This window comes from Pristiophorus japonicus, chromosome 19, assembly GCF_044704955.1.
Source record: "Pristiophorus japonicus isolate sPriJap1 chromosome 19, sPriJap1.hap1, whole genome shotgun sequence".
In the NCBI taxonomy this organism is placed as follows: Eukaryota; Metazoa; Chordata; class Chondrichthyes; family Pristiophoridae; genus Pristiophorus; species Pristiophorus japonicus.
The window spans coordinates 70,256,953-70,276,300 of record NC_091995.1 but is presented as its reverse complement, the minus strand read 5'-3'; the positions used below and the strand labels follow the sequence as shown (position 1 = coordinate 70,276,300).

Below are 19,348 nucleotides of genomic sequence, written 5' to 3'. Positions count from 1 at the left end.
GGATAATCCTGTCTCCAAATTCCTCTAACACTGGGATAATCCTGTCTCCCAATCCCTCTAACACTGGGATAATCCTGTCTCCCAATCCTGCTAACACGGGGATAATCCCTGTCTCCCAATCACTCTAACACTGGGATAATCCGCTCTTCCAATCTCTCCAATAGTGGGATAATCCTCTCTCCCAATCCCTCTAACACTGGGATAATCCTCTCTCCCAATTCCTCTAACACTGGGATAATCCTGTCTCCCAGTACCTCCAACACTGGGGTATTCCCTGTCTCTCAATCCCTATAACACTGGGATAAACCCTGACTCCCAATCCCTCTAAAACTGGGATAATCATGTCTCCCAATTCCTCTAACACTGGGATAATCCCTGTCTCCAAATCCCTCTAACACTGGGATAATCCTGTCTCCCAATCCCTCCAACACTGGAATAATCCCTGTCTCCCAATCCCTCTAACACTGGAATAATCCCTGAATCCCAATTCCTCTAACACTGGGATAATCCCTGTCTCCCAATCCCTCTAACACTGGGATAATCCTGTCTCCCAATCCCTCTAACACTGGAATAATCCCTGTCTCCCAATCCTTCCAACGCTGGGATAATCCCTGTCTCAAAATCCCTCTAACACTGAGATAATCCTGTCTCCCAATCCCCCGAACACTGGGATAATCCCTGTCTCCCAATCCCTCTAACACTGGAATAATCCCTGTCTCCCAATCCTTCTAACACTGGGATAATCCTGTCTCCAAATTCCTCTAACACTGGGATAATCCTGTCTCCCAATCCCTCTAACACTGGGATAATCCTGTCTCCCAATCCTGCTAACACGGGGATAATCCCTGTCTCCCAATCACTCTAACACTGGGATAATCCGCTCTTCCAATCTCTCCAATAGTGGGATAATCCTCTCTCCCAATCCCTCTAACACTGGGATAATCCTCTCTCCCAATTCCTCTAACACTGGGATAATCCTGTCTCCCAGTACTTCCAACACTGGGGTATTCCCTGTCTCCCAATCCCTCTAACACTGGGATAATGCTGTCTCCCAGTACCTCCAACACTGGGGTATTCCCTGTCTCTCAATCCCTATAACACTGGGATAAACCCTGACTCCCAATCCCTCTAAAACTGAGATAATCATGTCTCCCAATCCCTCTAACACTGGAATAATCCCTGTCTCCCAATCCTTCTAACACTGGGATAATCCTGTCTCCAAATTCCTCTAACACTGGGATAATCCTGTCTCCCAATCCCTCTAACACTGGGATAATCATGTCTCCCAATCCTGCTAACACGGGGATAATCCCTGTCTCCCAATCACTCTAACACTGGGATAATCCGCTCTTCCAATCTCTCTAATAGTGGGATAATCCTCTCTCCCAATCCCTCTAACATTGGGATAATCCTGTCTCCCAATTCCTCTAACACTGGGATAATCCTGTCTCCCAGTACCTCCAAAACTGGGGTATTCCCTGTCTCCCAATCCCTCTAACACTGGGATAATCCTGTCTCCCAGTACCTCCAACACTGGGGTATTCCCTGTCTCTCAATCCCTATAACACTGGGATAAACCCTGACTCCCAATCCCTCTAAAACTGGGATAATCATGTCTCCCAATCCCTCTAACACTGGAATAATCCCTGTCTCCCAATCCCTCTAACACTGGAATAATCCCTGTCTCCCAATCCTTCTAACGCTGGGATAATCCCTGTCTCAAAATCCCTCTAACACTGGGATAATCCTGTCTCCCAATCCCCCGAACACTGGGATAATCCCTGTCTCCCAATCCCTCTAACACTGGAATAATCCCTGTCTCCCAATCCTTCTAACACTGGGATAATCCTGTCTCCAAATTCCTCTAACACTGGGATAATCCTGTCTCCCAATGCCTCTAACACTGGGATAATCCTGTCTCCCAATCCTGCTAACACGAGGATAATCCCTGTCTCCCAATCACTCTAACACTGGGATAATCCGCTCTTCCAATCTCTCCAATAGTGGGATAATCCTCTCTCCCAATCCCTCTAACACTGGGATAATCCTCTCTCCCAATTCCTCTAACACTGGGATAATCCTGTCTCCCAGTACCTCCAACACTGGGGTATTCCCTGTCTCTCAATCCCTATAACACTGGGATAAACCCTGACTCCCAATCTCTCTAAAACTGGGATAATCATGTCTCCCAATTCCTCTAACACTGGAATAATCCCTGTCTCCCAATCCCTCTAAAGTTGGGATAATCTCTGTCTCCCAATCCCTCTAACACTGTGATAAACCTGTCTCCCAATCCCTCTAACACTGGGATATTCTTTGTATCACAATCCCTCTAACACTGGGATAATCCCTGTCTCCCAGTACCTCCAACACTGGGATAGTCCTGAGTCCAAATCCCTCTAACGCTGGGATGATCCTCCCTCCCAATCTCTCTAACACTGGGATAATCCGCTCTTCCAATCTCTCTAACACTGGGATAATCCGCTCTTCCAATCTCTCTAATAGTGGGATAATCCTCTCTCCCAATCCCTCTAACACTGGGATAATCCTCTCTCCCAATCACTTTAACACCGGGATAATCCCTGTCTCCATATTCCTCTAACACTGGGATAATCCTGTCTCCCAGTACCTCCAACAGTGGGGTATTCCCTGTCTCCCAATCCCTCTAACACTGGGATAATCCTGTCTCCCAGTACCTCCAACACTGGGGTATTCCCTGTCTCTCAATCCCTATAACACTGGGATAAACCCTGACTCCCAATCCCTCTAAAACTGGGATAATCATGTCTCCCAATTCCTCTAACACTGGGATAATCACTGTCTCCCAATCCCTCTAACACTGGGATAATCCTGTCTCCCAATCCCTCTAACACTGGAATAATCCCTGTCTCCCAATCCCTCTAACGCTGGGATAATCCCTGTCTCCAAATCCCTCTAACGCTGGGATAATCCTGTCTCCCAATCCCTCTAACACTGGGATAATCCCTGTCTCCCAATCCCTCGAACACTGGAATAATCCCTGTCTCAAAATCCCTCTAACACTGGGATAATCCCTGTCTCCCAATCCCCCGAACACTGGGATAATCCCTGTCTCCCAATCCCTCTAACACTGGAATAATCTCTGTCTCCCAATCGTTCTAACACTGGGATAATCCTGTCTCCAAATTCCTCTAACACTGGGATAATCCTGTCTCCCAATCCCTCTAACACTGGGATAATCCTGTCTCCCAATCCTGCTAACACGGGGATAATCGCTGTCTCCCAATCACTCTAACACTGGGATAATCCGCTCTTCCAATCTCTCTAATAGTGGGATAATCCTCTCTCCCAATCCCTCTAACACTGGGATAATCCTCTCTCCCAATTCCTCTAACACTGGGATAATCCTGTCTCCCAATACCTCCAACACTGGGGTATTCCCTGTCTCTCAATCCCTATAACACTGGGATTAACCCTAACTCCCAATCCCTCTAACACTGGGATAATCCTGTCTCCCAGTACCTCCAACACTGGGGTATTCCCTGTCTCTCAATCCCTATAACATTGGGATAAACCCTGACTCCCAATCCCTCTAAAACTGGGATAATCATGTCTCCCAATCCCTCTAACACTGGAATAATCCCTGTCTCCCAATCCCTCTAACGCTGGGATAATTCCTGTCTCCCAATCCCTCTAACGCTGGGATAATCCCTGTCTCCCAATCCCTCTAACACTGGAATAATCCTGTCTCCCAATCCCTCTAACACTGGAATAATCCCTGTCTCCCAATCCCTCTAACACTGGAATAATCCCTGTCTCCCAATTCCTCTAACACTGGGATAATCCCTGTCTCCCAATCCCTTTAACACTGGGATAATCCTGTCTCCCAATCCCTCTAACACTGGAATAATCCCTGTCTCCCAATCCTTCTAACGCTGGGATAATCCCTGTCTCCCAATCCCTCTAACACTGGGATAATCCTGTCTCCCAATCCCTCTAACACTGGGATAATCCCTGTCTCCCAATCCCTCTAACACTGGGATAATCCTGTCTCCCAATCCCTCTAACACTGGAATAATCCCTGTCTCCCAATCCTTCTAACGCTGGGATAATCCTGTCTCCCAATCCCTCTAACACTGGGATAATCCTGTCTCCCAATCCTGCTAACACGGGGATAATGCCTGTCTCCCAATCACTCTAACACTGGGATAATCCGCTCTTCCAATCTCTCTAATAGTGGGATAATCCTCTCTCCCAATCCCTCTAACACTGGGATAATCCTCTCTCCCAATTCCTCTAACACTGGGATAATCCTGTCTCCCAGTACCTCCAACACTGGGGTATTCCCGGTCTCTCAATCCCTATAACACTGGGATAAACCCTGACTCCCAATCCCTCTGAAACTGGGATAATCATGTCTCCCAATTCCTCTAACACTGGGATAATCCCTGTCTCCCAATCCCTCTAACACTGGAATAATCCCTGTCTCCCAATCCCTCTAACGCTGGGATAATCCCTGTCTCCCAATCCCTCTAACACTGGGATAATCCCTGTCTCCCAATCCCTCTAACACTGGGATAATCCTGTCTCCCAATCCCTCTAACACTGGAATAATCCCTGTCTCCCAATCCCTCTAACACTGGAATAATCCCTGTCTCCCAATTCCTCTAACACTGGGATAATCCCTGTCTCCCAATCCCTCTAACACTGGGATAATCCTGTCTCCCAATCCCTCTAACACTGGAATAATCCCTGTCTCCCAATCCTTCTAACGCTGGGATAATCCTGTCTCCCAATCCCTCTAACATTGGGATAATCCTGTCTCCCAATCCTGCTAACACGGGGATAATCCCTGTCTCCCAATCACTCTAACACTGGGATAATCCGCTCTTCCAATCTCTCTAATAGTGGGATAATCCTCTCTCCCAATCCCTCTAACACTGGGATAATCCTCTCTCCCAATTCCTCTAACACTGGGATAATCCTGTCTCCCAGTACCTCCAACACTGGGGTATTCCCGGTCTCTCAATCCCTATAACACTGGGATAAACCCTGACTCCCAATCCCTCTAAAACTGGGATAATCATGTCTCCAAATTCCTCTAACACTGGGGTAATCCCTGTCTCCCATTCCCTCTAACGCTGGGATAATCTCTGTCTCCCAATCCCTCTAACACTGGGATAATCCTGTCTCCCAATCCCTCTAACACTAGAATAATCCCTGTCTCCCAATCCCTCTAACACTGGAATAATCCCTGTCTCCCAATCCCTCTAACACTGGGATAATCCTGTCTGCCAATCCATCTAACACTGGAATAATCCCTGTCTCCCAATCCTTCTAACGCTGGGATAATCCCTGTCTCAAAATCCCTCTAACACTGGGATAATCCTGTCTCCCAATCCCCCGAACACTGGGATAATCCCTGTCTCTCAATCCCTCTAACACTGGAATAATCCCTGTCTCCCAATCCTTCTAACACTGGGATAATCCTGTCTCCAAATCCCTCTAACACTGGGATAATCCTGTCTCCCAATCCCTCTAACACTGGGATAATCCTGTCTCCCAATCCTGCTAACACGGGGATAATCCCTGTCTCCCAATCACTCTAACACTGGGATAATCCGCTCTTCCAATCTCTCTAATAGTGGGTTAATCCTCACTCCCAATCCCTCTAACACTGAGATAATCCTCTCTCCCAATCCCTCTAACACCGGGATAATTCCTGCCTCCATATTCCTCTAACACTGGGAAAACCCCTGTCTCCCAATCCCTCTAACACTGGGATAATCCTGTCTCCCAATTCCTCTAACACTGGGATAATCCTGTCTCCCAGTACCTCCAACACTGGGGTATTCCATGTCTCTCAATCCCTATAACACTGGGATAAACCCTGACTCCCAATCCCTCTAAAACTGGGATAATCATGTCTCCCAATTCCTCTAACACTGGAATAATCCCTGTCTCCCAATCCCTCTAACGCTGGGATAATCTCTGTCTCCCAATCCCTCTAACACTGGGATAATCCTGTCTCCCAATCCCTCTAACACTGGAATAATCCCTGTCTCCCAATCGCTCTAACACTGGAATAATCCCTGTCTCCCAATTCCTCTAACACTGGGATAATCCCTGTCTCCCAATCCCTCTAACACTGGGATAATCCTGTCTCCCAATCCCTCTAACACTGGAATAATCCCTGTCTCCCAATCCTTCTAACGCTGGGATAATCTCTGTCTCAAAATCCCTCTAACACTGGGATAATCCTGTCTCCCAATCCTGCTAACACGGGGATAATCCCTGTCTCCCAATCACTCTAACACTGGGATAATCCGCTCTTCCAATCTCTCTAATAGTGGGTTAATCCTCTCTCCTAATCCCTCTAACACTGAGATAATCCTCTCTCCCAATCACTCTAACACCGGGATAATCCCTGTCTCCATATTCCTCTAACACTGGGAAAACCCCTGTCTCCCAATCCCTCTAACACTGGGATAATCCTGTCTCCCAATTCCTCTAACACTGGGATAATCCTGTCTCCCAGTACCTCCAACACTGGGGTATTCCATGTCTCTCAATCCCTATAACACTGGGATAAACCCTGACTCCCAATCCCTCTAAAACTCGGATAATCATGTCTCCCAATTCCTCTAACACTGGAATAATCCCTGTCTCCCAATCCCTCTAACGCTGGGATAATCTCTGTCTCCCAATCCCTCTAACACTGGGATAATCCTGTCTCCCAATCCCTCTAACACTGGAATAATCCCTGTCTCCCAATCCCTCTAACACTGGAATAATCCCTGTCTCCCAATTCCTCTAACACTGGGATAATCCCTGTCTCCCAATCCCTCTAACACTGGGATAATCCTGTCTCCCAATCCCTCTAACACTGGAATAATCCCTGTCTCCCAATCCTTCTAACGCTGGGATAATCTCTGTCTCAAAATCCCTCTAACACTGGGATAATCCTGTCTCCCAATCCCCCAAACACTGGGATAATCCCTGTCTCCCAATCCCTCTAACACTGGAATAATCCCTGTCTCCCAATCCCTCTAATGCTGGATTAATCCCTGTCTCCCAATCCCTCTAACGCTGGGATAATCCCTGTCTCCCAATCCCTCTAACACTGGGATAATCCCTGTCTCCCAATCCTTCTAACGCTGGGATAATCCCTGTCTCAAAATCCCTCTAACACTGGGATAATCCTGTCTCCCAATCCCCCGAACACTGGGATAATCCCTGTCTCCCAATCCCTATAACACTGGAATAATCCCTGTCTCCCAATCCTTCTAACACTGGGATAATCCTGTCTCCCAATCCCTCTAACACTGGGATAATCCTGTCTCCCAATTCCTCTAACACCGGGATAATCACTGTCTCCATATTCCTCTAACACTGGGAAAACCCCTGTCTCCCAATCCCTCTAACACTGGGATAATCCTGTCTCCCAATTCCTCTAACACTGGGATAATCCTGTCTCCCAGTACCTCCAACACTGGGATAAACCCTGACTCCCAATCCCTCTAAAACTGGGATAATCATGTCTCCCAATTCCTCTAACACTGGAATAATCCCTGTCTCCCAATCCCTCTAACACTGGAATAATCCCTGTCTCCCAATCCTTCTAACACTGGGATAATCCTGTCTCCAAATCCCTCTAACACTGGGATAATCCTGTCTCCCAATCCCTCTAACACTGGGATAATCCTGTCTCCCAATCCTGCTAATACGGGGATAATCCCTGTCTCCCAATCCCTCTAATACTGGGAAAATCCCTGTCTCCCAATCCCTCTAACACTGGGATAATCCTGTCTCCCAATCCCCTTAACACTGGGATTATTCCTGTCTCCCAATCCCTCTAACACTGGGATAATGCTTTCTCACAATCCCTGTAACACTGGGATAACCCTGTCTCCCAATCCCTCTAACACTGGGATAATCCTGTCTCCCAATCCCTTTAACACTGGGATAATCCCTGTTCCCCAGTCCCAGGCAGCGATTGCGGACTCCAGCTATTCACTGACCTTTCTTTTGATGAGGACTGCCGATGTTGCAATGACGCTGTACACTGCCAGCCCCATGCACACGCTCACCAAAGTATATGGCAGCGTGAGAGAAGACGTCGGCTCCACGTAACCTCTGTCTGGAGAGGAAAAACGCACACACGTCACAGTCGCCGGTTAGTGAGGTATCGCAGGGAGCCAAGTGGTTTTACTGTGAGCGTCTGGACAATGGTTGAGTGCAGCACACTTTAGCAAGGATGGTCATGTTTGGAGAGTGGCAGAGGAGATTTACTGTAATGGTGCCAGTTATATGGCGAGACTGGAGAAGCTGGGATCATTCTCCTTTGAGAGGAGAAGTTTAAGGGGAGATTTAATAGAGGCGTTCAAAATTATGAAGGGTTAGAAACATAGAAACATAGAAAATAGGTGCAGGAGTAGGCCATTCAGCCCTTCGAGCCTGCACCGCCATTCAATGAGTTCATGGCTGAACATGCAACTTCAGTACCCCATTCCTGCTTTCTCGCCATACCCCTTGATTCCCCTAGTAGTAAGGACTCCATCTAACTCCTTTTTGAATATATTTAGTGAATTGGCCTCAACAACTTTCTGTGGTAGAGAATTCCACAGGTTCACCACTCTCTGGGTGAAGAAATTCCTCCTCATCTCGGTCCTAAATGGCCTACCCCTTATCCTTAGACTGTGTCCCCTGGTTCTGGACTTCCCCAACATTGGGAACATTCTTCCTGCATCTAACCTGTCTAACCCCATCAGAATTTTAAACGTTTCTATGAGGTCCCCTCTCATTCTTCTGAACTCCAGTGAATACAAGCCCAGTTGATCCAGTCTTTCTTGATAGGTCAGTCCCGCCATCCCGGGAATCAGTCTGGTGAACCTTCGCTGCACTCCCTCAATAGCAAGAATGTCCTTCCTCAGGTTAGGAGACCAAAACTGTACACAATACTCCAGGTGTGGCCTCACCAAGGCCCTGTACAACTGTAGCAACACCTCCCTGCCCTTGTACTCAAATCCCCTCGCTATGAAGGCCAACATGCCATTTGCTTTCTTAACCGCCTGCTGTACCTGCATGCCAACCTTCAATGACTGATGTACCATGACACCCAGGTCTCGTTGCACCTCCCCTTTTCCTAATCTGTCACCATTCAGATAATAGTCTGTCTCTCTGTTTTTACCACCAAAGTGGATAACCTCACATTTATCCACATTATACTTCATCTGCCATGCATTTGCCCACTCACCTAACCTATCCAAGTCGCTCTGCAGCCTCATAGCATCCTCCTCGCAGCTCACACTGCCACCCAACTTAGTGTCATCCGCAAATTTGGAGATACTACATTTAATCCCCTCGTCTAAATCATTAATATACAGTGTAAACAGCTGGGGCCCCAGCACAGAACCTTGCGGTACCCCACTAGTCACTGCCTGCCATTCTGAAAAGTCCCCATTTACTCCTACTCTTTGCTTCCTGTCTGACAACCAGTTCTCAATCCACGTCAGCACACTACCCCCAATCCCATGTGCTTTAACTTTGCACATTAATCTCTTGTGTGGGACCTTGTCGAAAGCCTTCTGAAAGTCCAAATATACCACATCAACTGGTTCTCCCTTGTCCACTCTACTGGAAACATCCTCAAAAAATTCCAGAAGATTTGTCAAGCATGATTTCCCTTTCACAAATCCATGCTGACTTGGACCTATCATATCACCTCTTTCCAAATGCACTGCTATGACATCCTTAATAATTGATTCCATCATTTTACCCACTAACGATGTCAGGCTGACCGGTCTATAATTCCCTGTTATCTCTGTCCCTCCTTTTTTAAAAAGTGGGGTTACATTGGCTACCCTCCACTCCATAGGAACTGATCCAGAGTCAATGGAATGTTGGAAAATGACTGTCAATGCATCCACTATTTCCAAGGCCACCTCCTTAAGTACTCTGGGATGCAGTCCATCAGGCCCTGGGGATTTATCGGCCTTCAATCCCATCAATTTCCCCAACACAATTTCCCGACTAATAAGGATTTCCCTCAGTTCCTCCTCCTTACTAGACCCTCCGACCCCTTTTATATCCGGAAGGTTGTTTGTGCCCTCCTCAGTGAATACCGAACCAAAGTACTTGTTCAATTGGTCCGCCATTTCTTTGTTCCCCGTTATGACTTCCCCTGATTCTGACTGCAGGGGACCTACGTTTGTCTTTACTAACCTTTTTCTCTTTACATATCTATAGAAACTTTTGCAATCCGTCTTAATGTTCCCTGCAAGCTTCTTTTGATAGAGTAAATAAGGGGAAACTATTTCCAGTGGCAGAAGGGTCAGTAATCAGAGGATACAGATATAAGGCAATTGGCAAAAGAATTAGAGGGGAGCCGATGAGACTTTTTTGTTTCACGGCGAGTTGTTGTGGTGAAAACGCGCTGCTTGAAATGGCGGTGGAAGCAGATTCAATAGTGACTTTCACAAGGGAATTGGATAAATACTTGAAGGGGAAAGATTTGCATGGCTGTGGTGAAAGAGCAGGGGAGAGGGAGTAATTAGATAGCACTTTCAAAAAGCCAACACTTTCATAATCGTTGATGGGATGTGGGTGTCGCTGGAAAGGCCAGCATTTATTGCCCATCCCTAATTGCCCTTGAGCAGGTGGTGAGCTGCCATTTCAGCAGGCCCTTAAGAGTCAACCACATTGTTGTGGGTCTGGAGTCACATGTCGGCCAGACCGGGTAAGGGCAGCAGATTTCCTTCCCGGAAAGGACATTATTGAACCAGGTGGGTTATTTCAACAATCAGGTCACGGTCTGATTGCGGATACAGGCTTTTTACTCCAAATTTATTTAATTAACTGAATTTAAATTCCCCAGCTGCCGTGGTGGGATTTGAACTCATGTCTCTGCATCGTTAGTCCGGGACTCTGGGTTACTGGTCCAGTGACATAACCACTATGCTACCGTACCCTCCTTCTGTGCTGTATGATTCTACAATTCTTTGTGATATAAAAACCTAAGAATTAAGAGCAGGAGTAGGCCATTCGGCCCCTCGAGCCTGCTCTGCCATTCAATAAGATCATGGCTGATCTTCTCCCTCAACTCCACTTTCCTGCACTGTCCCTATATCCCTTGATTCCCTTAATATCCAAAAATCTATCGATCTCTGTCTTAAATATACTCAAAGACTGAACCCCCACAGCCCTCTGGGGTAGAGAATTTCAGAGATTCACCAGCCTCTGAGTGAAGAAGTTTCTCCTCATCTCAGTCCTAAATGGCAGACCCCTTATTCTGAGACTGTGACCCCTAGTTCTATACTCCTCAGCCAGAGGAAACATCCTCCCTGCATCTACCCTGTCAAGCCCTGTAAGTATTTTGTATGTTTCAATGAGATCACCTCTCATTCTTCAGGATTTGAGTATAGGAGCAGGGAGGTCTTACTACAGTTGTACAGGGCCTTGGTGAGGCCACACCTTGAATATTGTGTACAATTTTGGTCCCCTAATCTGAGGAAGGACATTCTTGCTATTGAGGGAGTGTAGCGAAGGTTCGCCAGACTGATGCCCGGGATGACAGGACTGACATATGAAGAAAGACTGGATCGACTAGGCTTACATTCAATGGAATTTAAAAGAATGAGAGGGGATCTCATAGAAACATATAAAATTCTGACGGGATTGGACAGTTTAGATACTGGGGAAGTCCAGAACCAGGGGTCACAGTCTAAGGATAAGGGGCAAGTCATTTAGGACCGAGATGAGGAGAAACTTCTTCACCCAGAGAGTGGTGAACCTGTGCAATTCTCGACCACAGAAAGCTGTTGAGACCAGTTATATTCAAAAGGGAGTTAGATGTGGCCCTTACGGCTAAAGGGATCAAGGGGTATGGAGAGAAAGCAGGGATGGGGTACTGAAGTTGCATGATCAGCCATGATCATATTGAATGGTGGTGCAGGCTCGAAGGGCCGAATGGCCTACTCCTGCACCTATTTTCTATGTTTCTATGTTTCTATGTTTTCTAAACTCCAGAGAATACAGGCCTAGTCTACTCAATCTCTCCTCATAGGACAATCCCCCCAACCCAGGAATCAGTCTGGTGAACCTTTGTTGCACTCCCTCTATGGCAAGTATATCTTTCCTTAGGTAAGGAGACCAGAACTGTGCACACTACTCCAGGTGTGGCCTCACCAGGGCCCTGTGTAATCGCAGTAAAATGGGGCGGGCTCACCCCATTTATATAGCTTTCTTGCAATATTTAAAAATATTTTCTATCAATATATAAAAAAAATAAGGAAGTGCTGAGTGGAGAGATCCTCCTTCGAGCAGGAGTGGCGAGTGAGACTCTCACCGTTCACTGCTGTAAATACAGCCCCTGTTATCTGTTACCCGCACCCCCAGACCTCCGCCTCTCTGCAAGGGGAGACTGCAGGCTGCGACACCCACACTCTGACAGCTCTCACCGCTCAGTGATAGGGTGCAGCCCTGGGGCATGCGGCCAATGGCGGTTGGCACCTCGATGACTGCCCTGGATGGCCAGTGAACCAGAGGTTGAAACTAGAGTCTAAAAGACACTCCAGTTTATTGCTCCGTCGGGCAGTGCCTTTACCAGGCGGCAACACCGAGGGAAAGAAAAAGGAAAGACTTGCATAAGAACATAAGAAATAGGAGCAGGAGTCGGCCATATGGCCCCTCGAGCCTGCTCCGCCATTTAATAAGATCATGGCTGATCTGATCATGGACTCAGCTCCACTTCCCCGCCCGCTCCCCATAACCCCTTATCTGCTTATCGTTTAAGAAACTGTCTATTTCTGTCTTAAATATATTCAATGTCCCGGCTTTCACAGCTCTCTGAGGCAGCGAATTCCACAGATTTACAACCCTCTGAGAGATGAAATGTCTCCTCATCTCAGTTTTAAATGGGTGACCCCTTATTCTAAGATCACGCCCTCTAGTTCTAGTCTCACCCATCAGTGGAAACATCCTCTCTGCATCCACCTTGTCAAGCCCCCTCATAATCTTATACTTTTCGATACGATCACCTCTCATTCTTCTGAATTCCAATGAGTAGAGGCCCAACCTACTCAACCTTTCCTCACAAGGAACTTGCATTAATATAGCATCTTTCACGACCACCAGACATCCCAAAGCGTTTTACAGCCAATGAAGTACTTTTTGGAGTGTGGTCACTGTTGTAATGTGGGAAACGCGGCAGCCAATTTTCACACAGCAAGCTCCCACAAACAGCCATGTGATAATGACCAGATAATCTGTTTTTTGTTGTGTTGATTGAGGGATAACTATTGGCCATGACACCGGGGAGAACTCTCAAGCTCTTCTTTGAACTAGTGTCATGGGATCTTTTACATCCACTTGAGAGAGCAGATGGAGGCTGGGTTTAACGTCTCATCCGAAAAACATAAGAACATAAGAAATAGGAGCAGGAGTAGGCCATCTGGCCCCTCGAGCCTGCTCTGCCATTCAATAAGATCATGGCTGAGCTGATCTTGGCCTCAACTCCACTTCCCTGCCCTCAGCATGGTTTTATGAAAAGGAAATCAAGTTTGACAAATTTGCTGGAGTTCTTGAGGATGTAACGAGCAGTGTGGATAAGGAGGAGCCAGTGGATGTGGTGTATTTAGATTTCAGAAGGCATTCGATAAGGTGCCACATAAAAGGTTACTGCACAAGATGAAAGTTCACGGGGTTGGGGTTAATATATTAACATGGATCAAGGATTGGCTAACTAACAGAAAACAGAGAATCAGGATAAATGGGTCATTTGCAGGTTGGAAAACAGTGACTAGTGGGATGCCGCAGGGATCAGTGCTGGGGCCTCAACTATTTACAATCTATATTAATGATTTGCATGAAGGGACCAAGTGTAATGTAGCCAAGTTTGCTGATGATACAAAGATGGGTGGGATAGCAAGTTGGAAGGAGGACACAAAAAATTTGGAAACGGATGGAGTATAATGTGGGAAAGTTTGAGGTCATCCACTTTGGCAGAAATAATAAAAAAGTAAATTATAATTTAAATGGAGAAGAATTACACATTTCTGCTGTACAGAGAGACCTGGGGGTCCTTGTGCATGAAACACAAAAAGTTAGTATGCAGGTACAGCAAGTGATCAGGAAGACCAATGGAATGTTGGCCTTTATTGCAAGGGGGATAGAATATAAAAACAGAGAAGTCCTGCTACAACTGTACAGGGTATTGGTGAGGCCACACCTGGAGTACTGCGTGCAGTTTTGGTCTCTGTATTTAAGGAAGGATATACTTGCATTGGAGGCTGTTCAGAGAAGGTTCACTCGGTTGATTCCTGAGATGAAGGTGTTGACTTATGAAGATAGGTTGAGCAGGTTGGGCCTCTACTCATTGGAGTTCAGAAGAATGAGAGGTGATCTTATTGAAACATATAAGCTACTGAGGGGGCTCGACAAGGTAGATGCAGAGAGGATATTTCCACTCATGGGGGAATCTAGAACTGGGGGCGTAGTTTAAGGATAAGGGGTTGCCCATTTTGAACTGAGATGAGGAGGAATTTCTTCTCTCTGAGGGTTATAAATCTGTGGAATTCTCTGCCCCAGAGAGCTGTGGAGGCTGGATCATTGAATATATTTAAGGTGGAGAGAGACATATTTTTGAACAATAAGGTATTAAAGGGTTAAGGGGAGAGGGCAGGAAAGTGGAGCTGAGTCCACGATCAGATCAGCCATGATCTTATTGAATGGGAGACCAGGCTCGAAGGGCTGTATGGCCGACTCCTGCTCCTATTTCTTGTGTTCTTATTATGTTCACCATAGCCCTTCACTCCCTTATCTTTCAACAATTGGTCTATCTCCACCTTAAATATATTCAATGACCCAGCCTCCACAGCTCTCTGGGGCAGAGAATTCCAAAGATTCATGGCCCTTTTCTGTTTTAAATGGCTGACCCCTTATTCGGAAACTAAGCCCCTGAGGGGAAACATCCTCTCTGCATCTACCCTGTCAAGCCCCCTCAGTATCGTATACGTTTCAATAATGTCATGCATGCATAGAAAATAGGTGCAGGAGTAGGCCATTCGGCCCTTCGAGCCTGCACCACCATTCAATAAGATCATGGCTGATCATTCCCTCATTACCCCTTTCCTGCTTTCTCTCCATACCCCTTGATCCCTTTAGCCTTAAGAACCATATCTAACTCCCTCTTGAATATATCCAATGAACTGGCATCAATGACTCTCTGCGGCAGGGAATTCCACAGGTTAACAACTCTCTGAGTGAAGAAGTTTCTCCTCATCTCAGTCCTAAATGGCCTGCCCCTTATCCTTAGACTGTGTCCCCTGGTTCTGTACTTCCCCATCATCGGGAACATTCTTCCTGCATCTAACCTGTCCAGTCCCATCAGAATTTTATATGTTTCTATGAGATCCCCTCTCATCCTTCTAAACTCCAGTGAATAAAGGCCCAGCCGATCCAGTCACTCCTCATATGTCAGTCCTGCCATCCCGGGAATCAGTCTGGTGAACCTTCACTGCACTCCCTCAATAGCAAGAACGTCTTTCCTCAGATTAGGAGACCAAAGCTGAACACAATATTCCAGGTGAGGCCTCACCAAGGCCCTGTACAACTGCAGTAAGACCTCCCTGCTCCTATACTCAAATCCTCTCGCTATGAAGGCCAACATATCATTTGCCTTCTTCACCGCCTGCTGTACCTGCATGCCAACTTTCAATGACTGATGAACCATGACACCCAGGTCTCGTTGCAACTCCCCCTTTCCTAATCTGCCGCCATTCAGATAATATTCTGCCTTCCTGTTTCTGCCCCCAAAGTGGATAACCTCACATTTATCCATATTACACTGCAGCTGCCATGCATTTGCCCACTCACCTAACCTGTCCAAGTCACCCTGCAGCCTCTTAGTGTCCTCCTCACAGCTCACACTGCCACCCAGTTTAGTGTCATCTGCAAACTTGGAGATATTACACTCAATTCCTTCATCTAAATCATTAATGTATATTGTAAAGAGCTGGGTTCCCAGCACTGAGCCCTGCGGCACCCCACTAGTCACTGCCTGCCATTCTGAAAAGGACCCATTTATCTCTACTCTCTGCTTCCTGTCTGCCAACCAGTTCTCTATCCACATCAGTACATTACCTCCAATACCATGTGCTTTGATTTTGCATACCAATCTCTTGTATGGGACCTTGTCAAAAGCCTTTTGAAAGTCCAAATACACCACATCCACTGGTTCTCCCTTGTCCACTCTACTAGTTACATCCTCAAAAAATTCCAGAAGATTTGTCGAGCATGATTTCCCTTTCATAAATCCATGCTGACTTGGACCGATCCTGTCACTGCTTTCCAAATGCGCTGCTATTTCATCTTTAATAATTGATTCCAACATTTTCCCCACTACTGATGTCAGGCGAACCGGTCTATAATTACTCGTTTTCTCTCTCCCTCCTTTTTTAAACAGTGGTGTTACATTAGCTACCCTCCAGTCCATAGGAACTGATCCAGAGTCGATAAACTGTTGGAAAATGATCACCAATGCATCCACTATTTCTATGGCCACTTCCTTAAGTACTCTGGGATGCAGACTATCAGGCCCCGGGGATTTATCGGGCTTCAATCCCATCAATTTCCCTAACACAATTTTCCACTTTATAAGGATATCCTTCAGTTCCTCCTTCTCACTAGACCCTCGGTCCCCTAGTATTTCCGGAAGGTTATTTGTATCTTCCTTCGTGAAAACAGAACCAAAGTATTTGTTTAACTAGTCCGCCATTTCTTTGTTCCCGATTATAAATTCACCTGAATCTGACTGCAAGGGGCCTACATTTGTTTTCACTAATCTTTTTCTCTTCATGTATCTATAGAAGCTTTTGCAGTCAGTTTTTATGTTCTAAGCAAGCTTCCTCTCATACTCTATTTCCCCCCTCCTAATTAAACCCCTTATCCTCCTCTGCTGTATTACAAAATTCTCCCAGTCCTCAGGCCAATTTATATGCCTCTTGGATTTAACACTATCCTTAATTTCCCTTGTTAGCCACGATTGAGCCACCTTCCTCGTTTTATTTTTACTCCAGACAGGGATGTACAATTGTTGAAGTTCATCCATGTGATCTTTAAATGTTTGCCATTGCCTATCCACTGTCAAACCTTTAAGTATCACTCGCCTGTCTATCCTAGCCAATTCACGTCTCATACCATCCAAGTTATCTTTACCCAAGTTCAGAACCCTAGTCTCTGAATTAACTGTGTCACTCTCCATCTTAATAAAGAATTCTACCATATTATGGTCACTCTTCCCTAAGGGGCCTCGCACAACAAGATTGTTCATTAGTCCTTTCTAATTACACATCACCCAGTCTAGGATGGCCAGTCCTCTAGTTGGTTCCTTGATAAAACCATCCCTAATACACTCCAAAAAATCCTCCTCCACCGCATTGCTACCAGTTTGGTTAGCCCAGTCAATATGTAGATTGAAATCGCCCATGATAATGCTTGGGGTTACTAGCCACCAGGTGGCGCGAATGTTGGAGGTCATTGGGCTGTATACACATGTGTGCAGCCCAGGTATAAAAGGCAAGCCATCATGTAATGTAATCACTTTGGGCCCTAATAAAGCAGAGCCAGGTTTGTACCTGTGTTAGTTTACAGAATTCAGTCTATAGAGTTATTACATACATAACATTTGGCGACGAGGTGACTTAAGAACCTTCGCATGCAAAAATGAGCACAATTGGAATTCTGGAGAGATTCATGGAGGGAGAGTACTGGACAGATTTTGTAGCTCGCCTGGACCAGTACTTCGTGGCAAACAAAATGGAGGAACCCACTGACGCAGTTAGGCGCAGGGCGGTCTTCCTCACAATTTTCGGTCCGAAAATCTATGGACTCATAAAGAATCTTCTCTCGCCTGCAAGTCCAATGGTCTAGGACTATGAGGAATTGTGTGCTCTGGTACGTGACCATCTCAAACCAGAAGAAGGCATCATCATCTCACGATATCGATTCTACAAGCACGTTCATACTGAGGGCCAGGATGTGTTGGAATTCGTTGCTGACCTAAGACGTCTAGCTGGACTGTATAAGTTCGAAAACATGTTGGGAGACATGCTACAGGACTTCTTTGTAATCGGCCTCAACCACGAGGTGATCCTGCGTAATCTACTGGCGGCGGAAACGTTGGATTTGAGCAAGGCCATCACGATTGCCCAGGCACAATGATGACGGACAAACACTTAAAGCAGATATTATCAGAAAATAGGAACTCGGCAAGTACTGTAAACAAGATTGTATCGATGTTTGGCAGAGCTGCATATGGCAGGGTCTACTCGACCGCATATGCGAAACCTGTGGCTGCTCAAAGTCCGCCAACGGGAATGAATCCGATTTCACCGTGTTGGTGTTGTGGGGGCAATCATCAGCCTCATCAGTGTCGGTTTAAACAGTATATTTGTAAAGGCTGTTCGAAAGTGGGGCATCTCCAGCGCATGTGTCCGCAACTGAGCAAGCGTGCTGCAACACACCACGTGGAGGATGATGACCAGTATAGTGCAGATCCGGATATGCAATCCGAGATACCAGAGGAGAAAGTGTATGGACTGTATTCATTCCTAACAAAGAGCCAACCGATAATGATTAATGTGCAACTTAACGGTGTGCCGGTACTGATGGAATTGGACACAGGTGCGAGTCAATCAATAACGAGCCAGAGAACATTCGACAAGCTGTGGGATACTAAGGCTGTGAGGCCTAAGCTGAGTCCAGTCTATGCCAAGTTGCGTACGTACACTAAAGAACTCATAACGGTGATTGGCAGTGCAGTAGTCAAGGTTCATGATTTATCGTTATGGATTGTTCCAGGCAATGGTCCAACGCTGTTCGGCAGGAATTGTCTAGAAAAAAATCAAATGGAATTGGAACGATATCAAAGCGTTGTTGTCGGAAGATGATACTCCATGTGCTCAAGTGCTGAGCAAGTTCCCCTCGCTGTTTGAACCAGGCATCGGCAATTTCACAGGAGTCAAGGTGCAGATCCACGTGGACTCGGATGCAAGACCCGTCCATATAAAGCTCGAGCGGTTTCGTACATGAGGAGGGAGAAGGTCGAAATCGAACTGGACAGACTCCAGCGTGAAGGGATCATACCACCAGTCGAATTTAACGAATGGGCCAGGCCCATTGTTCCTGTGATGAAGAGTGATGGCACTGTCAGGATTTGTGGAGACTACAAGGTTACGATCAACCGAGTTTCAAAACAGGATCAATACCCGTTACCGAAGACTGATGACCTGTTTGCAATGCTAGCCAGGGGAAGTCGTTCACTAAACTGGATCTGACGTTGGCCTACATGACACAGGAGCTTGTCGAGATG

The 19,348-nt window shown here is 46.4% G+C and overlaps 1 protein-coding gene across 1 annotated transcript in view; it reads right to left on the bottom strand.

The window, feature by feature from the left end:
• nfam1 (NFAT activating protein with ITAM motif 1) overlaps nucleotides 1-19,348 on the bottom strand; it is a 63,859-nt gene that overhangs the window by 27,727 nt on the left and 16,784 nt on the right. The window contains exon 3 of the mRNA XM_070862304.1: nucleotides 8,001-8,119. Within this exon, the coding sequence (XP_070718405.1) occupies nucleotides 8,001-8,119 (119 nt within the window). The remainder of the gene's footprint in view (nucleotides 1-8,000; nucleotides 8,120-19,348) is intronic.